This window comes from Miniopterus natalensis, chromosome 11, assembly GCF_054644295.1.
Source record: "Miniopterus natalensis isolate mMinNat1 chromosome 11, mMinNat1.hap1, whole genome shotgun sequence".
In the NCBI taxonomy this organism is placed as follows: Eukaryota; Metazoa; Chordata; class Mammalia; order Chiroptera; family Miniopteridae; genus Miniopterus; species Miniopterus natalensis.
In genome coordinates, this window is record NC_142091.1 from 67,284,899 (window position 1) to 67,308,212 (window position 23,314).

Here is a 23,314-nt window from a genome sequence, read left to right on the forward strand (position 1 = left end):
CCCCTGATCTCAGAAATCTACTTGTTATGACATAAGCAGAGACTCAAAAAGTGCTTGTGCATTGAGGCCTGACCTCTCTTCTTTCTCTTTGGAACCCAAAGACACTGTGGAGAAGCACAAGTTACCTTCCTGGTGAACAGAAAAGAAACAAGGCATTCCAACCAAGGCCAACCAGCCTGCCAACCTCCAGGTATGTGCGTGAAAACATAGGTGTTAGTTTTCTAGGACTATCAAAACAAGTTACCACAAACTTAGTAGCTTAACAAATTTACTAGCATTCAGTTCCGCAGAACAGAAGTCCAACACAGATCTCAAGAAGTTAAAAATCAAGATGGTAGCAGGGCTGTGTTCCTTTCTGGAGGCTCTACGGGAGACTGTTTCCTTGCTTATCTGGGTTGCTGGCAGAATTCAGCTGCTTACAGTTGTAGGTTTGAGGTCCACAATTCCTTGTTGGCTATTATATGAGAGCCATTCCCATCTTCTATCATTGCATCTCTTTTACTGACCCTTCTGCCTTTCTCTTCCACTTTTAGGGGCTCATGTGATTAGACTGAGCCCCTAGATAAAGTCCACCCAGATAAACTGGGATGATCTCCCAGCCTCAAAATCTGTAGCCTTAATCACACCTACAAAGTTCCTTTTGCCACATGAAATAACATAGTCACAGGTTCCAGAGAGCAGTATGTGGAGATCTTTGGCAGTCCATTTTTCTGCCTTCTATTCTAACCAAGACCACCCGCACCCAGGCAAGCCATCAACTGAACACAGAGAGCAGCCAAGTTGCCCCAGATCAGATGAACTGTACATTGGATCCATAGAATTGTGAGAAACAATAAATAAATGCTATTATAAGCCACTGAATTTGTGGATGTTTTGTGAGGCAGCAAAAACTGACAGAATGTCTAAGGCTACACCACTTCTGAGGGGTCTGTGCAACCTTCAACCTCATAACATGGACCTTTCCCCTTCTCTGCTCTAGTTCAATGAGGCCACTGGCAGTTTTCTGCTCTCTGAACCATAAAACAAAACAATTTTATTTTATTTCTTCTTCCAGTCCAGATCTAGAGATTATTGCTGAAATTTAACAAAAGTCAGCCTTATTATTTCAATAGAACCATAGAGGAACTTCGTTTTTGATCCAGGACTGGAAGCTACATACATGAAATATATATATATGCTAGAAGTTTTAGGGAAAGATTTGAAGGAGGGCCCATCTTTTGATAAAGCAAAAGTTGCTGATGGAAGAGAGAAATTTCACTGCCACCCAACCACCTCTCCTCTATGCATAAAGACCAACGAAGGCTTTGGAGGACAGCCTATAAGCAAGGGTCTCTAACCCTTCATTAGCTAAATACACTTTCTCAAATGGGCTCTCCCTCAAATCTGCTGGTACTTAAAGGTCTGGAAAACTTCAGGAGAAGGAAAATGCCAATAGCCAGTTAATGTTCTGTTGGTGCTTTTGGCTGACTTCCCTGTGCCTGGGTCTTGCCTATTAATTCCATGCTATTTGGATTCTATCTCAAAAAGCAAATGAGGATGGAGACCAGAGGCCTGTCTTCCCAGACTGATCAGAACAGCACAGTGCAATTATACCCCAACAGCTTTGTTTGGAATGTAATCACCGCCCCAGCCTTCTTCCCAATGGGATGGCAACAGTGTAATTACCTCTTCAGGATTCATTGTTTGGGAATGTAATTCTTCTACAGGGCTCTCTTTGTAGGGGAAAGAAGCTGCAACAAGAATATAAGAGAATTTGTAGCCCCCTCCCCAGCAGCAGTCTTGTGAGCTGAACAAATTATTTTTGCTTTTCTTAAAGTAAAGCCAGAGTTTACATTTCAGCCTCTTCTACCAGTAAGGGATCACCCACATCCCATGATGGTTCTGCTTGAAAAGTACCAGTTTAAAGCTAGACTGCTTGAGTTGAGTTCCTTATTCTGTCAAGTAGTAGCTGTGGTCTTGGGCAAATTATTTCATCTCTTATGCCTGTTTCCTCATTTGCAAAAATGTGTAACAGGACATCACTGGAATGTTGTGAAGATTAAGTGAACAATATGTGAGACATGGTTAGAACAGTACTTGGCACACAGTAAGAACTCTTGGGTTTTGGGTTTGTTTTGTTTGTTTAGCACATTAGAAGCACTATATTCCTTAGCCACTGCACTTTGCAAATGTGATCTAACAGTAGTTCATGGTCAAATCTAAGCTTGAGTTACCATGATCTTTCTTTCTATAATCGTTTTTACCAGTGCAGCATGAGGAGCAGTGTTCTGGATAATGTCAAATGCTGCTATAGAACTGTCACAGTCTCTGAGCTACTTGCTTAGGTAAAACTTCACTCTAATAAGCAGGAGTGACTGTGGATATTTCCACATCAGTTTTTTCATTTGTGTTACTAGTCCACGGGAAACTAGAATAGAGATTTGTAAAATCTTGCTGTTGGGAAGATCAGCAAGTATTACCAAAAGTAGCCATTGGCAATATGGCAGATTCTGGAGAAAATTCATCTTTCTAGCCAGATTTATGTATGAAAATAAGTGATTTATTTTCCTCACATAGGCATATGTGCACACTACACCCTACCTTCCTGAATAATAACCCTTGTTTCCACTGGAAATTTCAACCTTTTACCTCCTGTCCAGCTTTTCTTCTATTCCTTTGTAGCCTAGACCAGTTTAATTGTTTAGAAAGAAGTATTTTTAAGCTTATGAGCCACAAGAGTAAAAATCATGAATTTGTTTGCTAGACAGCCCCAAAGAACACAGCTTCACAGCTCAAGATGGCATGGCACACAGCTGCAGTGAGCTGGGCTTATAATAAATCCAGGGACTCATCTCAGTAGCCCTATCATATGTTTACAGGATATTTGGCTCTGGATGACACTCAACTCCTGGCCACAAGAACACCCCATGGAATCTCAATACTCCAAGAGGTCCCTGGTCACCACCTGCAGGTGCCTCTTTCCACATCATGGCTTATACCAAGATACTCATGCTTGCTCTTGGTTTCCAGCTGAGTGGCACAAGGACCCTGGGAAGAGCTGGCCTTGTGGATCAGCAGGTGTTAAAGAAAGGAAATTAACACCCACAGGTTGGCTCTACTTTGGTAGAGAGGGTGAGAGGTGCTGTCTGCCAGCTCCCATGGCATTTCCAGCCCGTTTAGAATAAATGAGGCTGCTTGAGGACATGAAAAGGGAAGGAGTAAGTAAGACAAGTTAATGTGAGCTCAGAATTTTAAAAAGAAGGGGGTGGAGGGTTCACTTCCTACCGCTCACATAGGTAAAAACCGATGCAGTAGATAAGCAGCAAGCCATCCCAAAGTCTGTAGATTTCTAATTTAAAGTATGTGGAGATGGGCTGCTGCCTCCACTGGAAAAAAATGGGCTTTGATCTCACAATTGGCTTTTTCTTTCCTCATATCTCCTCTGTAGATTTCTGTTTTGTTGTATCATTTGTTCTGAAGGTTGCAAAGTATGTCAAAGCACATACTAAGCATAACCTAAGTAGAGAGAGGTATAAGGGCTCTGGCATTACAGTGGGTGCTTTCAGATTAGAGAGCACCGTCAGCTGGCATCTTTGAAACGAGCAGTATTTCTAAGAAGGACACAACCACAGGACTTAATAAGCTTTGAGATCACTCTAGGCATAGGGAAGCCCAGAGTACAGAAAACAAGGTACAAGGGGTCTCATACAAACATGCTGACGGTTACATTCCTTTTTCAGGAAGAAGAAGGGGAACAGGTAGGAAACTGGTTATGAAGTTAGAAAGAAGGTTATAGGTCAGTTTCTCCTAGGAATGAAACTCCTAGAAAAGCTGACAAGAATCTGTTTACCTAGCATGAAAGCTTAATGGACTTCTGAGCTCTCACAGCCAGCTTTGTGTTTGTACTTTTACTTTACCATTTAGCACAATACCCAATGTCCTACAGCTGTTTATAAGCACAATGGGTTTGCTCAGGAGATGGTAAGCTTATGGGGAACATAGATTATGTCTTGTTCATTGGGTATTATCATATTCCTAACATAAACCATGAAAACAACAGAAGCTCAGTAAATGCGTATTATTTTCCCCTTTACTAATAACTCCAGATCATGAAGAGTATACAACAGGACTCACCAACATGAACACATCTTGGAATCCTGGTATGCACAGCCTCTAATATGCTACCAAGTCTTCTCTTCCCGTTCCTCTGTCTCTGTGCTTAGCTCAATGAATTCATCTAGACCAGTGGTACTCAAATTTTAAAGTGCACCAGGATCACTTAGAAGACTCTTTACAACACAAAGTCCTGGGCCCCACATCCAGAGTTCTTGACTCAGTAGGTATGGGGTAGGGGCCAAAAATTGCAGTTGTAACAAGTTCCCAAGTGATGCTGATGCTATTGGTCTAGAAACTACACTTTGAGAATCCCATGTTGCCATGGTTACTTAGTTGCAGTAGTTCTGCTGAGTAGATGCTTATTTCATCAGCATGGGTTCTGACGTGGGACAGAAAAGGGGTTTTCAAATGCAAACTTTGTGACTCCTCTACTCTTCCCACCTTGGGCAACACATAAGCAACAGAGGACATATTGGCTTGTCTAACTATCAACACAGGAACCTTCAGGTAATCTGTTGGCGTCAGAGAGCACAAGCTCCCAGTTTTTTTCAACTCACTGACCACAGCAAAGGGAGAAAGCCCTACTTGGGACCTAAGAGGAGCACCACTGGGGAAGAAGGCAAACAGTGAGATATCAGTAAGTTTATAATTAGTGAGGGGACCAGTATACTTCTCATACTGGCCCCCAAAAGTTATAATAAAAATCATAAAACAATAATAGCTAACATCAATTGAACACTTTGTGTGCCAAAAAATACTGTTCTAAGTGTTTCACATATATTAATTCATTTAACCCTCAAAACAATCCTATGAGCCCTGCTGGGCATGGCTCAGTGGTTGAGCATCGACCTAGGATCCAGGAGGTTGCAGTTCGATTCCCGGTCAAGGCACATGCCTGGGTTCCGGGCTCGATTCCCAGTCAGGGCATGCAGAAGGCAGCAGATCAATGACTCTCTCATCACTGATGTTTCTCTCTCTCTCTCCCTCTCCCTTCCTCTCTGAAATCAATAAAGATATGTTTAAAAACAACAACAAAAAAACAATCCTATGAGCTAAAAATTATTTTTATGCCCATTTTACAGATGAAAAAACCTGAATCCCCAAAAAGGTAAAATAAATTAACCAAGATTACATTGCTAGGAAGTAGCAGAGTGACTATCTGCCTAGACAGTCTGGCTCCAGAGCCCAAACTCTTTGCTATACTGCAAATGGCAGCTGTCCTCCTCGAGTTCCACTCTCTCATCCTCACAGAACCACTGAAAGATGAATGGGGACACATTCAGAGTTCCTTCAAACTGTATTGAAAAACATAAATTCTTGGTCCAAGCCTAGGTTTGAGCTGCACCCTCTTAGCTAATCTATCAGGATTGGCAATTAAAGTCTCAGGGGAATTATTAAATTTTTAGTGGCAGGGCCAAAACAAAACATAGAAAGCAGGCCACTCCCTGGCTAGACTGTAAACTCCCCAAGGGCAGAACCATTTAATTCTTTTATAAGACCCAAGTGCCCTGGAAAATGCTAAGCGTTTAAAAAGTGTTACATACATTTCAAAGTGACAGTACAGAAAGGGTACAGGTGTAAAGATTCCATGGGAGGAAATTTTGGGGGGGGGGGGGAAGGGGGGAGGGCAGCACAGACAGAGGCACAGAAAAACTTAGTCACATAATACAAAAGGAACAGAAATGTTCAGTGACAAGGCCACAGCAGCACAGGCTTAATTAAGCTTAGAAACTGGGCCTCAGGTTCCCAATAAGCACCCCTCTCACTAGCAAGCAGTGTGTAGTATATGGTATATGGAGATGTAGTAAAGGGTTTGGGTAGAGAGGACATGGATGCTCCAGTGACACCAAATAGGTAAAAGGCCCTGAGTACTGTAAGGCATCTGGGAAGGATGGGTTCTCTGGGAGGAGTGCTGCATTTACTTCTCTGTTTCCCAGGCAACCAAGCCAGCCCCCTTATCGCCTTCACTTTCATCACTGGAGCAGAATGAAAGGTAATTGGGTTAATTATTAAAGCAGCACTAGCTAGTACCACCACCACTAATTGTCCATTTATCTGGGATTTATAAACAGCCATCTTAATTGATGTTGAGTTAGAATGTGCCACTCACTTTATTTGCCTGGCTACTGGATAAAAGAGAGGTACAGAGCATACAGATAAAGAGTCCAACACCAGAATTATTATTCATTTCTGTTCATACTCATTTAAGTACACCATGATGCCCTTTAACTGTGTTCTCTACTATTCATCTCTCCCAGATCTACCAGTTCAAGTGAAGATCTAGTATATACTAATTAAGGAATTTGTTTAGTATTAGAGACTTATGACATCAAGTTGAAGAATCAGGATAATTCCTAAAAGTTGGCAAGCCCAAGGCTCTGATGCTCACTTAGTTGGCCAAACTAGACTAGACAGGGCTCCTAAAAGTAATTTCCTAAAGTACCAGGCAAGTGGGGAACATCCAAGAGAGAATTGGTATTTTTAAAAGAGATGAGAAGGGCAAAAGACATCCAAAAATAAAGTTAACAAGGCAAGGTAAATTCTTGCAAAAGTGGTAGCTCTGTATTACTCACACAGGCAAAAAACAGAAGGATGCCTGGACAATGAAAATACATAAGAAATCAACAATAGAAGGAAATTCAAGAAATTCACAAATATGTGAAAATTGAAGAACATACTCCTAAACAATCCTAAAATATACTTGGTAGAGTTGTATAGCTTTAAATGTATTTATACCTCTTTAAGTACAGGTTCAGAATTTGTGCTGTCTACTGGGTCAAAAAATAAGTCTTAAGAGAAATTAGATTAATTTCTAAGCCACTGCTAGCCCAGGACACTTGACCAGGCCCCAGTGACCTGTGGCTAAGAGCAAGAAAATCCTGACACTTCCCATTGGTTTTAATCAAAATACTAAATTAAGTACATCAGGCCAACCATCTGCTGGGAGCAGATGCTCATTAGGATGAAAGTCAAAAAGATTAGGCAGGCCAGATAACTAATACCCTAAATTACCCAAGTCCCAATCCCTCAGAAGACTTTTGCTCTTCCAGTAATTACCAGGAATTTGTCAAATGCCAGAGCTTCTCACTTCAGTTTTATGAGCCTCAAACATGCAGAAAAATATTATAAGCTTAAGAACATGTTGGCAGATACTCCCTCCTTGAACTCAGGCAAAACACAACAGAGAAGACATAACAGACAAATAAGACAGGCAGACCAACCTGGTTTGAAGTTCCAGGACTACTACCTCTTACTGTGTTACACTGTGTGTGACAACTTCTCTGAACCTTGGGTGTTCTTCCCTGCAGAAGGAAAACGTACCACCTACTTCACAGGGTTGTTACAATGATTAAAGGAGACAATGTATGGGAAACCACTTAGGACAGTACCTGGCTCATAGTAGGCAGTCATTAACTCACTTCCTTCTTTATAATCAGTCGCTGTTATAGCAGAGCTAGAGCTGTCTACTAAAAAGTCAGCAGGGGGAGCTCCTCAGACTTGTGCGTGTTTCCCCAAAAATACCCCTGGTTGAGTTGCAGTAGCTTTAAGTGTATTTATATTTCTTTAAGTACAGGTTCAGAATTTACATTGCTGAAGAAGGGAAATGACGTGGGTTGATGGGTACTGGAGGCCACCAGGAACCCACAGAATTAAGGGGAATGGTTCAAGATAGGTGGGAGAGATGAGCATTAACATCAAAACTCTTCTCTGTAGTAGTTTGTTTTCTATTATAACTCTCAGGCTCTTGTGTGAGGAAGTAGGCAGGATGGATCTAAATTTTCTGCAAATCCATTTTTGCTGATTGTGAATGGCTTTGGCTAGGGCCCACTAGAGACTCATTTGCCACCATAGTACTGGTCATGCCTCCTAAAACTTCAGGTGTGTATATGCTTTTGTCCTGGAAGTCTGCCAAATGTCCATGCTTCACCCCTGTAGAAAGCCACTCACCATACAAAGTTTTGCTTAATGTTTGGAGCTAAGAAGCAAAGAGCAAGACTGAGGTACAGCCAACCACCTAGACTTTGAGCTCCAGGAGGGCAGGGATCATGTCCATCTTATTTATTCACTCTGGTAGCCTAGAACAGTGCCTGGACATGGCTGCAGAACAAGTATCTGTTGAGTGTAATTATTTTGAGACCATCACAACCTCATTCTAATCATACAGGAGGAAAGTACCTTTCCAGGAAACTTGAGAGTGCTTACTGCTAAAAGGACAATTTGTCTTTTTGCTTCAAAAGCCATTATGACATCAGCGATATTACATGATCACAAGTTAAGTTTAATAAAATGCAAAACATCTGTGTCCAGGAGAGCACAAAGGCTTGGGGAAAATGTTGTTACATAATAAGGTTTTCCTCAGCAAGCACCTGTGTCATGAAAAGCTATGTCTAGAAGCCACTTAAAATACAGGCATACTTTGTTTTATTGTGGTTAGCTTTACTGTGCGTCACAGATGTTGCTTTTTTTTTTTTTTTTTTACAAATTGAAGGCATGGCCCTCTATCAGCAGAAAGATTACAACTCACTTTATTAAGGTGGTCTGAAACCAAAACCACAGTATCTCCAAGGTATGTATACCTGTGTAGAGGAACTAAAACGAGTAAGAAAAACCCTGAAGACCAGCCAAGTTCCTAGGGAGCGCTTTCTCTCTTCCAGAGTAAGATCCTGGAAAAAGAATGCTATTTTGATGCTCTGTCCTTTAAAATAACTGTGGGGAGGCAGACTAGGAAGCTCTGGAGTCCCACTGCTTGGTTCAGTTCTGGCTCCTCTACTTCTAGCTGCATTACTCTGGGCAAGTTAACCTTCTAGGCTTTAGTTTCCTTCACTGTTAGATAACAGTACCCATCTCATAGGATTACTGTGAGAAAGAAATGAAATATGACTGGGAAAAACACTTAAAACACTCCCTAGTGTATATAGCAAGAGCTCAAGAAATGTCAGGCTTTCTTTGGTTGCTGTTGTTATTACTATTATTGGACTTTCCTCAATAGAAGCAAAAAGGCAGACAATTGTCAATAGATTATGGAGGGACATCCAAATGTCTACAAATAATGAAGCTTTAAGAAAAGACCAATGGGTACTCTGTAACATGTATCTTGAGAAAATGGGAGAAACTGGTTTAATTATGAATGGAAAACATCTGCTAATCTAACTTAAGAGTAAGATACTTAAGAGTCTAGATTTCCTTCTCCTCATGACACTTTGTATCCTTGTTAGAGAATTTTTCTCAGTAGATTTCATGTTGGTAAACAACTGCCTGCTGGAACACAACCCCGATATTCAACTTATCCATAAGTGAAATTGGGTCATTTGGGGTCAGGCCTCTGGGCATAAAGTGGGGAACAGAAAATGAAGGTAGAGCTATTAAATCAAAGGAGGAAAAAAACAACATACAGCTGTTCCAAAAATGCTAAATGCCAGGAAACAGAGATTTCTCCAGCAGCAGAGGAGCAGGAGGTGCTGTGTGGGGTGGTAGAGGCAGATGTCTGGAAGAAAGCAGGGTGGAGAAGAGCTCTGTAGTACTGCCTGGCAGCAAGTGATTATCTGCCACGAGGAGCTGCCACATGCTACCAGCCAAGTCACAAGGAAGTGCCAAGCAAGGAGAAGCATCAAGCCTGGGGTCTATTCACCAACTCGGGCCAGAAGCCTCCTCAGATGAGGTTGTCGGGAGACCATGGTGTAGTCTCCTCCCTGGGCAAGCCCAGGCCTACAAAGTCCTGTGTCTGACAGAAAGCACCAAGGTTTCTGGGAATTCTAGGCTTTGACATTGGGTCAAGGATACTCCTATTCAGGAAGCCAGATCCCATGTCTTCCAGCTGTCATAGCAGCTAGGTTAGAAATCACATTCTCCCACCTGACAGTCCTACTGCCTCACATAGATCCCTACCTTTAACCCTTTAGCCATCACATGGCCCAGATATTCCAAAACATAAGCACTGCTTATGAAAGATACACTTAAAACAATAAAGACATATTTAAATATGACTTGATTTTTTAGAAATATGTTTTTAATTGATTTTAGAGAGAGAGGAAGGGAAAGGAGGAGCGAGAGAGTCATTCATCAGCTGCCTCCTGCACGCCCCCACTGGGGATCGAGCCCACAACCAGGGCATGTGCCCAAATGGGGAATCGAACTGGCGACCTCTCAGTGCATGGGATGACACTCAACCGAGCCACACCAGCCAGGGCATGACGATTTTATAACTTTTATGCCTTCACATACATAAATTTACAAGTTGGCAGTGGACATGAGGTGAAGGGAGGAAAAGAGTGTGATGGAGAAATAACCTTTGTCAGCAAAAAAACAGAATTCTGCTTTGTTTCCTTCTTTAGAGATTGCCCAGAAACAGCAGCACACACTATGTCTCAGATCCCAGTTGCATCATGCATCTTAGTCCATGGTCACTAAGCTATTCAGCCACCATAAAACTGCCTCAGCAGAGCTTGTCCAGTCCATTTCTGTTCTGTGGAGATTTCTAAGCCAGCTCTATGGGTCTCTTCTCCTCCTTCCTTGGAAGATTCTACAGCACCAGGAAATGCTACATGCTGCCAGTAGCAAAGGGTAGGAGAGGTATGCATTAGGCTCCTAATTAAATCACAGGATCTGGCTCATGAGTATCTCACCAACTGAAACATGAACAAGACACCTTTATCATTCAATAGCCAGAATCCAATTGCTGGATTAAGAAAAAAAGAGTTTAAACAAAAAAGAAAAAAAATGTTTTTTAAAGATGTTTGCAGGAAGTAGGAATGTACAAGAGAAATGGCTTTCTTCAATCTTGCAGTTTCCTGCCTTGAAGTACGGAACCGAGCACAAGACCTCAAAACAGAGTGAAATTTTCAGCCAGATGGCAAGACGCCGCCACATCAGTACAAGTAACAAAGGGGAAAGCTTTATATGGCTCCCTGCCCATTCACATTTTCATAATCCAAAGGAACATTTCCTTACCTGCCAGGACCCTGTTAACAGAAGAGTGAGTAGCCAAGCCAGGCTGTCCACGTTCATGAAAAATCCCAGCGTAAGGCAAGTACTCAGGCAGCAAGAAACGCCTACAAGAAGGAATCACGTGTGAAAAGCCTACTAAAGACAACCATAAAACAAGGGAGACATACTATGAGCTTACCCTCAAGAATTAAGGCTAAGGGATCCACTAGGCCTAGAAATCCACAGAAGCCCAGAGTAAAAATTCCTAGGATTTGTATGTTCACAGATTTGTACGTCCTTCTTGATCTTTCTTCTAAAGTTTCCCAGGGCTTCTATTCTTGAACAGGATGCTCCCAATACCACTATTCTATCTATTTTTACTGCAGTCAATCATCTCCTGTCAAGTCTTTAGGTGGTAGGGCTAGACCGTAGGCTCACTAGGAAATAATTCTAGGTATGGACAATCCAAAGACAAAAATGTAGGTTTAAAAACTAAATCCCAGGCTTTCATAAAGGCTCCCTCATAAAAGTCTCTCATAAAGGTTGACTATCCAGTTCTTACCTTGGTACAAAGCGTCCAAGCGAAGGTGCAGACATCCGGGCATTGCGCGGAGCTCGGTGCCTGGATCTGTCACCATTGTCCCTGGAGAAAACAAAAAGACTGCACATAAGAGAGTCACTAAAGCAGGAATCAGCCACAAGCCCAAATGACAAACATCCCCCAAACTAAGTTCCTACACTGAGGTGAAGACCCCAGAGGAATCAGTTTGCTTACTATTGGGGTGGCACATTCATATACTGTATTTCTGGAGTAGCTCAACTAAAAGATTCATGAGCATTTACTAATAGTTCAGAAAGAAGGAAGATTTTTTCTTGAGTTAATGTGGACTCTGAACTCTGCTGCTTCTGAAATTGAAGCCAGGTTTAGATCTTCTAAGGGATCTGGAATGGATACTTTTTTCTAAATTGAAAGATAAACTTTGGCTTTTGGGGATCTTAAAGGAAGAAACATTTCCTCATCAATTTCATCCAGCAAATGGTTATCTTTCAATGAATCTGTTTAGGTCCTTGGTGTGGAAAAATCATTGATAAGTGAAAGAAAGACACTAAGTAGTCCTTTGTTTTAGAGACTGAAAACTTGACAATGACAAAGAATATTAGACAATGCAAATATAAGTCAGGTCAGTTGAGTAAAAAGAAAAATGTCTGGGTATTTTCTTTTTCTTCTTTAAAAAAATATGTCTTTATTGATTTAAGAGAGAGTGAGGGAGAGAGAGAAACATCAATGATGACCCAGAATCGTACCAAGATGGCCTGGATCATAGGTCGATGCTCAACCGTTAAGTCATGCCGGCTGGGCTACATATTTTCTTTACAGCCTATAATAACCACCACTTACTAAATATCTGCTAAGTTCTAATGCAACAGTGAATATGTTATCCCATTTAATACTTCCAGCTATCCCCTGAGGTATTATTAGCTGTTTTACAGATAAAACTAAGGAACAGAGAGGCAAATGCCCAAGGTTACACAACCAGTAAGTGGCTGCGGCAGGATTCAAGGAAGATCTAAATGACTCTGAAGCTCTTGCTCGTTGCACTACACTTCACTGCTTCCTACAAGAAGACAGAGGGCAGAGACTTCACGTGGCTTAGCTTCCAATGCATCAAAGGAACAATAAGCCAAAGGGCACTGGCTGGCCAGAGCAGTTAATTAGCCGCTTAACCAAACTCCACAAAATAAATGAACCTCTGAGAGCCTGATCTGGGATATTTCTTAATTCTACCCTTGGATTATCTTCAATTTAGTAAGAAAATCTTCAAGCTGGCCCTGGAACCAAAATTAAGACAATACTTTGGCTTTCAAATGGACCACTGGGAGCTTTACAGCCAGAAACAAAAGCCTAGGAAGGTTTTTATAACTTGCCAGAACTGGATGCTAAGTATTTAAAAACAAATCAATACCAGGGATATTGGAAGATGAACCATTTAAAGTCAGTACTTGGTTTTTATTTTCCCAAAAGAGAAAACACACTGTTGTTTTCCCTAACATATATTCCTTTGACTTGAAATTCTACAGATGAAGGAAGAGGCAAGGAGAGAGATAAGACCATATATATATATATATATATATATATATATATATATATATATATATATATATATATATATAAATATATATACACATACATATATATATGAAAATTTAAAAGGGGATTAAAAAGAACAATGAGATCATAAATTCCCAACCAACAGAGACTGAATTGTGGGGAGCCCACAAATTATTATAAGGTCTTGGTAGCCACATGGACACAGGAGTACCTGAATATCAAACAAATAAGACAGCTCTCAAGTTAAGCATATGACTATTTTTCAAATATATGTAGAGTCAAGTTGTTTAAAAATAGAGGTGAATTCATGTTTTCATAATAGCACAATTTATTTATTAATGGCCACTAAAAGTGTAACTAATTATCATGAGAGGAGTTAGAAAATAATACTGAAGTTAAAAAGGGTCCTAAGCCTTAAAAAGGTTGAAAACCTTTGTTAAAGAAGCATCATGGGACAAATCCATTACTTTATTCTATAGCTATGAGAGAGCTGGCCTTTCCAGAATCACATTGTGGAGCTGCCAGTTTACTTCTGCAAGGCCCAAAGGGTCCTCTCCCTCTGGACAACAAACAGTACTCTATTTGGTATTAGCAGAGCTGAAGGGCAGAAAGGAGAAGCCAGTGCCCATCACGACACAGTGCTTGGCAAAAGGACACTAGAAGACAACTTAGAAAAATGGATAAACACCAGAGCTGGGGGGAAATTTTGGGATCCTATGACATAATTCACAAACCAAATCTCTCACTGTTATTAAAATATAAAAACAACCAACTTCTTTCTGATTCAGCTTCTCCCTCCATTAAAAAACGGGAGGGACTGCCCTGGCAGTCAATAAATGCATAAATAAGTGGAACAAATCAATGTTTCTCTCTCTCTCTCTAAAATCAATAAACAAAAAATAAAACAAGAGGTAATATATTAAGTGAGTGGAGATGTATTTGCTGGTCCTCAGTTTAACGTCCTAACTAATGATGGAAGAGAAGCAACTAAATGGCATCTCAATAAAATGCAGAAATGACTTCAAATTGACAGTGTTGAGAACACTAGCAAAGGAGAAGTGACAGAATGGGACCCAGAATGATGTGGAAAATGTGAAGCACGGTGAACACACAAATGAGATGTTGCCTATGGGAGAAATACAAAGACATCTAGGAGAAAACAGCCCGTAACAAAAACAGCTCAAACATTTACTGACCAGAAGAAACCTTGAAAACAGAAATGGGTAAGGTGGCAAAGGTCAGAATGTCCAACCAAAGAACAAATTAGGCAAGAAGAGGGTAAAAGGTGCTGGGTTTTAGTGCCGGCACACAAAAATCCCTGACTAAAGGCAAAGGTTCAAATAAACTAGAGGTGAAAAGGGCAACTAACGATTCTAGGTTCTCCAGTCTAGAAAGAAGGGAAGATTCAGAAGTAATAAGGAGTTGAGATGGGGAAACAAATTTCAACACGTAGGATATTTGCAGTGGGGGGTGGAGGTGGTTCAGAAGGAATGGAAAGGAAGATTGGTAAAAGTTCCAAGAAAAGAGCAAAGGAACGAAAAGTACTTAAAATAATGTTGTTTATAGAAAACTACAGACTCTGCCGCTCACTTTAGTGCTGGTATAAGATCAACAGGGAGCATGGCTCCATGAGATGGAGGCAGTGAAACTGGTCAGGTAGAGACAGTACAAGTGAACTGGAAGATGTTTTATAGATGAACAGTGCAAAAAGGAAGGGCCAGAGAGAGTTTATCTTAGGGATAGAGGAAGGTGCTAAATACTGGGGCCTAACATAGCTCATGCCCTTTTCAAGGGGGGGCTTAAAAAAGCAAACAAAAATGGTGAAGACCAGAGTGTACAGGTATGCTGGTACTGCTCCTCCCCCACAGGAGGCCTCTTTCTCACAGGGAAACACCAGAGAAATCCTCATCAATTTCCTCAGCCAGAAGCTAGAAGCTGCCTTTAAGCCAGCAGGATAGATGCTGGCTGAGTCATTAATGGCTTTCCCAGTTGTTGAACTCTATGCATCTCTGATTAACTCTCAGAGGGGTATTTGGGAAAGAGAGGGGGGGAATAAGATTTTCTTGTAAAAGGTTTTATAAGGGAAAAATGCCTTCAAACAATCAAGCATCTAAGACAAATGCTGAATACAAGAAAATACATCTCTGGGACAAGGGAGAAACACAGCAGCAACTCCTGCTAAATGCCTGGGATTAACTGCCAGGGAGAGAGGCCATAATTTAAAGGAATGAAAAATACACCTACAGACTGCTGTCTGAGTCCTGACCAGACAGTCAGGTTGTCATTACTCCTCAGTGACAAACGGCTCTGACTCGGGCCTTTTATAAATGAAGTTCTTGCAGCAAATAGTTCAAAAGGCCATTGTCCTTTTGACAATACACAGATGACTTTGCCGAAAATTAGACTATTAAAAAAATACTTGTTTCCCAATGTTCTTCTGTTTCTCTTTAATCTCCAGACAACAGAAGGCCTGTTCAGAATTCCTGTGTCTGGATGGCACAGTGATCTTGGCTAAGTCCTTTCCTTCCCCAGGTGCTGTGAGGAACTGAGGCCCCAGTCTCTACTGCGAGACTGTGCACACATATAAGTCCTTAGATTTCTAGGAGCAAGGCCCAGACCAGCTGATAACATCCACAGGGGATGCCTAAAAGCACAGGTCTAGTGAAACTGCAAAGCCTTCTTTGTTCTCCAAGGAAGAGTGATTAACAGATAATTACCACTTACAAATTCCTCTTCGAGCTTATTCTACCTTTAATTTCATCTGCACACATTATGAAAATCCATATTCCTATTGTGCACTTTTTAAAAAATATGTTTTTATTGTGTGTGTTTTTAGAGAGGAAGGGAGAGGTGGAGGGAGGGAGAAAAAGGGAGGGAGAAAAAGGGAGGGAGGGAGGGAGGGAGGGAAGGGGAGAGAGAGAAGCATCGATGTGAGAGAGAAATATTGATTGGATGTCTCCCATCCATACATACCCTGACTGGGGACAGAACCCTCAACCTGGGCATGTGCCCTGACCAGGAATCGAATCAGCGACCCTTTGGTGCACAGGACAATGCTCAACCAACCGAGCCACCCAGCCAGGGTCCTACTGTACATTTTATGTTAAAAAATAACATAAACATAACACTGAAAAATAACCTCCTTGCCCCTTTTCCTTTTGGGTGTTGAATTCTTTCCTTCTGTATTTTCCTGTTCTAAGCCCACAATCCAGACATAGTCCACTTTCTCTTCTGCACTCCTCATAATAAATATTCATATATATTTTACTTGCGCAGAAAGAGTACTAATTCTAAAGCTGCCAGGCAATATATTCCATATTTCTAAGCAGCAGGCTCAAAACCCTCAGTCAAGAGCTAGAACTCAGGTAGGCATATGTTTTAGCTTAGGGGCCCTACAGGTACCAGATACCCTCCTCCTAATCCTCATGAGTCCCCCTCACTCTTCTGAGACTTCATTATCCTACCTCTGCTGAGTACAAGGGAATTTCTTCAAAGGTAGTTAACTCCAACAAAAATCCAAGAACTTTAATGCTAAAAGAAACTTCAGAGATAATCTATTCTCATTTTACAGATCAGACACTGAAGCCTAGCCATGGTGGGCAAGGGACTTGCTTAAGGACAAACGATAAATTAAAAACAGCCAAAACGAGAACCCAGGGTTATTCCCTAGACAGTAATTGTCAGTCCTCATATGTTCTCACCTGTGCTTTACCCATGGCTTTCAGACTGGTTTTCCCACATCCATATACTTGTCACTTTAGGTCACCCTAACCAGTGCTGTCAGTTAGCCTAACATACATATTGAAAAGTGGCTGTTTCCAGGCAAAAATAAAGCAAAAACTTCTTAGCCAGGCATTCCAGGCCCTCGAAAGTTCAGGCTTTTCTGATTTTACTCATATTATAAACACTTCATAGCTCTAGCTACAGATCTACTCAGGTTCCCCAAGTAAATCCTGTAAACCTCCTATCTCTGAGCTTTTGTTTAAGCTACTCCCTTTGTGTAGAATCTCATTCCCTATTCCGGTCCTCCACATCAATTTATCAAAGTCTCATGCAGTCTTCACACCCAGTTGAAATCCATGAAGCCTTCTCTCATCTCCCCAGATACTCTCCCTTCATACAATGCTGTCCTGTACTTCCGTGGTATCTTGTTACAGTCTATCTTGTAAGACATTTATGTAGAAATATGATCATGTTATTCCATGGCTTAAAACTCTTCTTTTTTTTTTAAAAAAAAATCTTTATTGATTTCAGAGAGAGGAAAGGAGAGGGAGAGAGAGACAGATTGAAACATCAATGATGAGAGGAGAGTCATTGGTTGGCTGCATCCTGCACGGCCCCCAACTAGGGATCGAGCCCACAACCCGGGCATGTGCCCTGACTGGGAAATGAACCCCGATCACCTGGATCCTAGGTCAACACTCAACCGCTGAGCCAAGCCCGGCTGGGCCCATGGCTTAAAACTCTTCAATGACTCCCTCTCACCTTCGGAATAAAGTTCACCTCCCTTACAAAGCACAAAAGATCGGGTGCCACTTTAACTCTCAGGGCCCATCTGCTACATACCTTGGGCTTTGCAGTCTAGCCATACTTATCAACAAGGGAATTCCTGAAATACTCAATGTGGTTTCGTGTTTCTATGACTGCTTTTATTTGCCTTTCTCCTGAGTATACCTAGAGAAAGGTCCTATTTTAAGGCTTAAACCTTTCTCTTTTATAAGCCCACCCTGTAAAAACAATCAGCCACCACAAAAATCAAGTAAATGAAACTCTCCGGTAAAAAGGAAAGGAAACAGTTCATCTCTCATCACACTATTTCTGTACAACACCGCCACTCGGCCACTTGACATATAGAGTTGGTTGCCTGATTGTCAATCGCTTTAACAGGTAAAGAGAACGGTAACATTACAATGTTTCCTTCGAGTTTCTCCTGCATTTCTAATATTAAATAGTCTATGGTTTGTGAGTCAAAGGAAGAGACAAAGGCAACTCCATTTCAAAATAAAGCAGACATCTCCCTCTGAAGATTTACCCTTCCCTTCCTTGGCTACAACTTAGGTATTTGCTATTAGTCGTCACTGACTCCCACAGGGGTCCTGGAAATTCTGGGCACAGAAAAAAGAGCAGGAGCAAGTACTACGAAGGACATACGGCTGGCTTCACTCTACTGGAATTTCTAGCCATAAGAACTTGAAGTATGAGTCTCACAAAGCTGTCAGATTTTGTTGATAGACAATAGTAGTATGATCTGATTTCTAACATATTTTCTTTACCATGCCTCAACTAAATTTTAGTTATGCCAAAAGGGCAGATGGGGAATATTAAATTCTGAACTAAAGGCAAGCAACTTCCCCTATGCCACACTCAATCAGATGGCACAGGTGAGTGACAGCCTTCAGAACACTCCTCAACTACATCATATACCAAGACCTTTTAATGACTTCTTCACCAGGTGCCTAGCAAGAGGACCATAAAAGCAGCAGCTCTGGCTGCATGATGCTCCCCTATACGTGCACATGTGGTACTGCAGCATGCCAAACTGAGAAACAGGAAGCCAGAAATCACTGCCATTCTCAAATGAAATGAGTCAAAGGACATTTTTGCACATTAGATCACAATATGGATTTCTGGGCAAAGGAAACCAAATACAACCAGATAAATTAGAAGAATTAAGAAAATAAATGTAATAGACCTAACGGGACTTCATCATGAAGCTGAAAGACTAGAATTCTCCATGAGATGTTTTTCCAGAGTACAGCCTAGTGTCACAACTGTGAGTGAAGGACTTGTTCTCATCTGTGCAAGCAACATTTTTTAAGAAGTTGAAAATGTCAACTGTAAATTAAAAAAAAAAAAAAAAAGAACTTGAATATAATTACCTAGTGGCTGGTATGTGTGGTGAAATATTGGTGACTGGTCTAACCTGAAGCTTCTGTAGTTCTGACTGTCATGAGCTCAGGGTATCCCCTTAGCCTTGGAAGGCAAAGCAGTTACGAAGAGTCAGGAAGGGAAAGACATGAGCTAGGGATGATTCTGGACCACAAATACATTTAAAATAATAGATAAAATGTGGAATGGGCAAGGGTAGATGGAACAATAGTCATAAAGTCACATGCACCACCTCTTTTCTAGGCTTTAGACAACTACTGGGACATAGCATTTAACCTAAGCTTCATAAGAGCCTCCCCCCTCTTTTCAAAGGGATGGTAAAAGTGAAAATGTGAATTTTCTTTATGCTTATTTGTCATCTGCATTCTAGCAGGCAGACAGCAATGTCACAGGCAGACACACCTTTACCCTGCTTGTGAACATCTTTATGCAAAGACGGCTGCTGAGGGTTTCAGGACAGACCTGCTGACAGCAGGTTTCTGGATGTCCTGTTTGTGCATTTTGACAAACACAGGGACCCCGCAGTCTCAATCCTTCCCGCAGGCAGAGATGAATGGCAGGAGAAGATGCCTGCCTGGGAAGATGGCCATTAATCCAGACCACAAAAGAATAGAAAATTTAACCTGATGCTGACCAACCTTTAAAGCTATCTTCCCCAGAGATAAATCTAGACAGTCTTGTTCTACAACAAGCTCATGGAGCAAGAGCTCAAATACGGCTGTATATCACTTTTAAAGGTTTTTAAATCCATAGGATAGTAACAGTCAAGACACTAAATATGATTCTCCTGTTCTAATCTTAGACAGGTCTGATTTTGGTGAAGTCTCAGTATCCTCATTTAGAATACCACAATGAAGTAAATATCTCATTGGGTTATTATAAGAATTAAACAAGAGTTTTAAAAATACATATTATATATTAATATACTTACATATACTACAAATGTTTTGTATGTTATAAATTAGTATACATATGAAAATTATAGCTGATACCTTTCATTCAATGGATGAAAGAGAATCTAAATGACGGATCTGGGTAATGGCTCCCCTTCATTTTCTGGGGACTCTATAAGCCTGGATGGGACAAGCTAGAGAATGGCAAAGTGATCTTAGCCTTAGCACATGGAAGCAAACTGAAGAGGTCGAAGTGGGGTGGCAAAGGCAAGAGTAGAATATGCTGGGAAGGTGAGGAAATCTAACAGAACAGTTTCTTTAATGGTACCCTAAGTGTGTTAAAAGGATTTCAGGCCATGTCTAGCCCAAAGGAACTCTAAATTATGGCTGTACGTGCCTCTAACTTTCCTTCCAGTTACTAAAGCTGAGGGAAAGGATGGGGACAGAGGAATTAAAATAGGCTAGCACATTCCCTAATCCCCCACTCGCTCCCTCCTCAGAGCACTCGGATATTAAGAGGGACCACCACAAGCAGCACTCAGTTTACAGTGGGGGGAAGAGGGAGGCAGGGAAAGAATGACCAGATGATAAATGAGCATCAACCAGCCAGCAACATCCTTCACCAGAAGACCTGGACCATTCATACTGAGGTGACCAATCCAAAGCTGCTATTAAAAATAAGACTGCAGTCTGTATCAGCGCAAAAAGGAAGTCGAACACCCAGGGGAGGGACTTTGAGAGGAGCATTAGAGAAATCGGAACCATAGAAGACCCCTAGGAAACAACGATGTAAGTCAGTCAGTGCACAGAAGGTGAAGAAGGAGATATAAATTCAGGTCGTGCTGAAGCCGAGGGGAGGTGAGAGCACAGGTGGGCTGTGGGGAGCACGAGGAGGAGGCAGTCTGACACAGGAAAATCGAGGGGGAAGGAAGGGGAAAGGGAGGAGGTGGTAGCAGAAGAAAGAGAAGGTAAGATGAGAACAGAACATTTTAAACTAACCCAGAACTCCACTTGAAGGACAAGTCACGAGGCAAGATACAGCTCAAAGGCATGAGCCCGGCACCCCACCACCGCAGAGGATAACACAGCCTTCTAAGTGCGCGTGGAGAGGGCTAGGCAACCTGCAGACTCCCAGAGCCCCACAGGATCACTGAGGCCCCTGAGCAGCAGCCTCGGCAGGCACACTGAAACTGCTTCCCTGAACAGACCCAGGTGCTGGAAAAATAATCCTATTTACAGGGGAACATATTTCACTACAGGTGTCTGCCGGGCCATGAGAGTAGAGACACTTGCCCTGCCTGCCACTGTATGCACCCACCTTCCCCTAGGGGGACAGACAGGAAAATGACGTGTGCAAGTAGCTGGGCTTGTCTCCAACAGCCGATGACAGCCGATGACCACCCTGCTCGATTTGCCACACCACAGTGCTCAGAGCATCCCTGCCTTCCACATTTACATCTTCCTCAGACAGGCGAATCTCCCAGTGTCTTCCTTCTGCTTCCCAGTGCACAATTGCCAGCATGCTTTAAGATTGCACCAGGAAGGCGAAATGGTACAGTTGTTGCTCCCACCTTTTCAGTCCTTTCTGGAAAAGAGAGTGCTCAACACCTCCCAAAGCTCTGTTGCAACATGGCACCTGGGGAACTATTCATTCAGCTCACGGAAGAGAAGGCTGAGGGGGGGCAAGAACTCTTACGATCCCAGACCTGACCAGACTATGTTAGGATGGGGGAGAAAAAATAAAAATCACTGACAGGCTGTCCTATGCCAATACTGGCAGCAAAAGAGGAGGAAAAAAAGATACTTAGCCACCCTTTTCTCTCTCGTTTTACATGTGTGAGAATATCAAAATACAGGAATCAAAACCAAAGTCAAATGTCCAAACTGATACAAGCCAGAAAAGCTCAGTTTCAGGATGGAAAGAAACACAATGAATGGCTAGAAAGGTCAGGAGCAGCAGGTGAGAGAAGGCAAAACCCAGATGTCAGATTGGGGAGCTTGAATTCTGGAGCCTGGGGCTGACCCTGCTCCTTTAGCTCACCCTGGCTCCCAACCACCAACTAAAAAGGCCCCAAGAGGAAGGAATCACCTCTCAACTCGCCACATTAATCTTACAGGCAACTTTCAAAGGATCCTTATTGGGGGTGGAGGGAGAGTGAGAAAGTTTAGGTAAGGGAGTAAAACCTCAAAGTATCAGAGTGTGGTCAAGCGTTCTAAGAAAGCCTAACTTTTCCGAAAATCTGGCTACTTCCTTCTTAATCTCTCAACACCTACTCCACTTACGAGAAAACACTAAGCCTCCTGCCTTGTTGTAAAGACAGTCCATGGGATGCATTTCCACAGTCACTGTTCACGCAAAAGGGAAATAAAAACGTTGCCTGAAGAGCAACAACCGTCTTCTCCCAGTCTGGCCTGGGGCCCAATGGGCTGCCTCTTCCCCTAGGCTCTGGTGAATCAGCAATGCCAACACCAGAGGCAGCAGTGCCCTGGGCATTTTAACCCTCGGTCCCTCGCCCCATGCTATATTACTCATAAAGAGTAACTTAAGGTTTTGAAGCAAGGATGTCAGCCACTGCTGCTGAGACAGTGGCCGACTTGGAAGCACTCCCAGCTGGGCAGCAGAGGGAAGAAAGCAAGCTGAGTGTGTACTTACTCAAAGTCCTCAAATTCCAAGTCGGTTCCCTCTACTGATGGACCCTGGTTGTCTGAGGAAGAGGAGGAGGTGGAAGAGCGAAGCCGGTTCTGTTGGTAGCGCATGGAGCGCTGGCGAATACTGTCTCTCCGTGAGAGATACTGGATCATCCTCTGAGCGTAGTATGCAGCAGGAGATAATCTGAGAGAGACAGAGATGGACAAACACAAACTAGCACTAATGTGGGGGAAACTGTGAAAGACAGTAAATCCAGTTCTCCCAGCTGAGGCGAATCTCCTGGTTGAGGTAATTCTGTAGACATGAAAATTAAAGGGCATTTAACTCACCAGGAGGTGTGTACTGCACAATATGCTTATCCGATTACCACCAGTGTTTCTGCTCTGAGACAGGGCAGAGAGACTGTTTAATCAGTCCTCACCTGATCAACAACGGCCCCTCCCAAGAGAATAACACTGGATTTTTCTTTTTAGTTTCTTAAGGGACTCCTTTTAGATTCTCAGGGTGCCCTTTATGACTCACGGCTTTCCCTCAATCACCCATACTGAAAATATAAGAAATGAAGAGACCACAGCAATCATCTACAAGTCATCTCTTCTTTCAGTTTACAGATGAGGAAGCAGGCCAGGAGACAGTAAGCCTGAGATGATTAAAGAAGGCATCCACAGGCATCCTCTCCACCAGGACCCCTTTTCTTCTCTGACCAACGGACATGCTCCAGATTGGTTCTAGATCTTTAAAATGACCTCTCTG

The 23,314-nt window shown here is 42.2% G+C and overlaps 1 protein-coding gene across 6 annotated transcripts in view; it reads right to left on the reverse strand.

Moving 5' to 3' along the window:
- Positions 1 to 23,314, reverse strand: part of AMBRA1 (autophagy and beclin 1 regulator 1) — a 146,865-nt gene that overhangs the window by 62,495 nt on the left and 61,056 nt on the right. For 4 of the 6 annotated variants that reach the window (XM_016204043.2, XM_016204042.2, XM_016204045.2 and 1 more), the window contains 3 exons: positions 22,565 to 22,744; positions 11,582 to 11,662; positions 11,044 to 11,144 (listed from right to left, as the gene is read on the reverse strand). In XM_016204043.2, the coding sequence (XP_016059529.2) occupies positions 11,044 to 11,144; positions 11,582 to 11,662; positions 22,565 to 22,744 (362 nt within the window). The remainder of the gene's footprint in view (positions 1 to 11,043; positions 11,145 to 11,581; positions 11,663 to 22,564; positions 22,745 to 23,314) is intronic. The other 2 variants (XM_016204044.2, XM_087821852.1) reach the window with 1 other exon arrangement.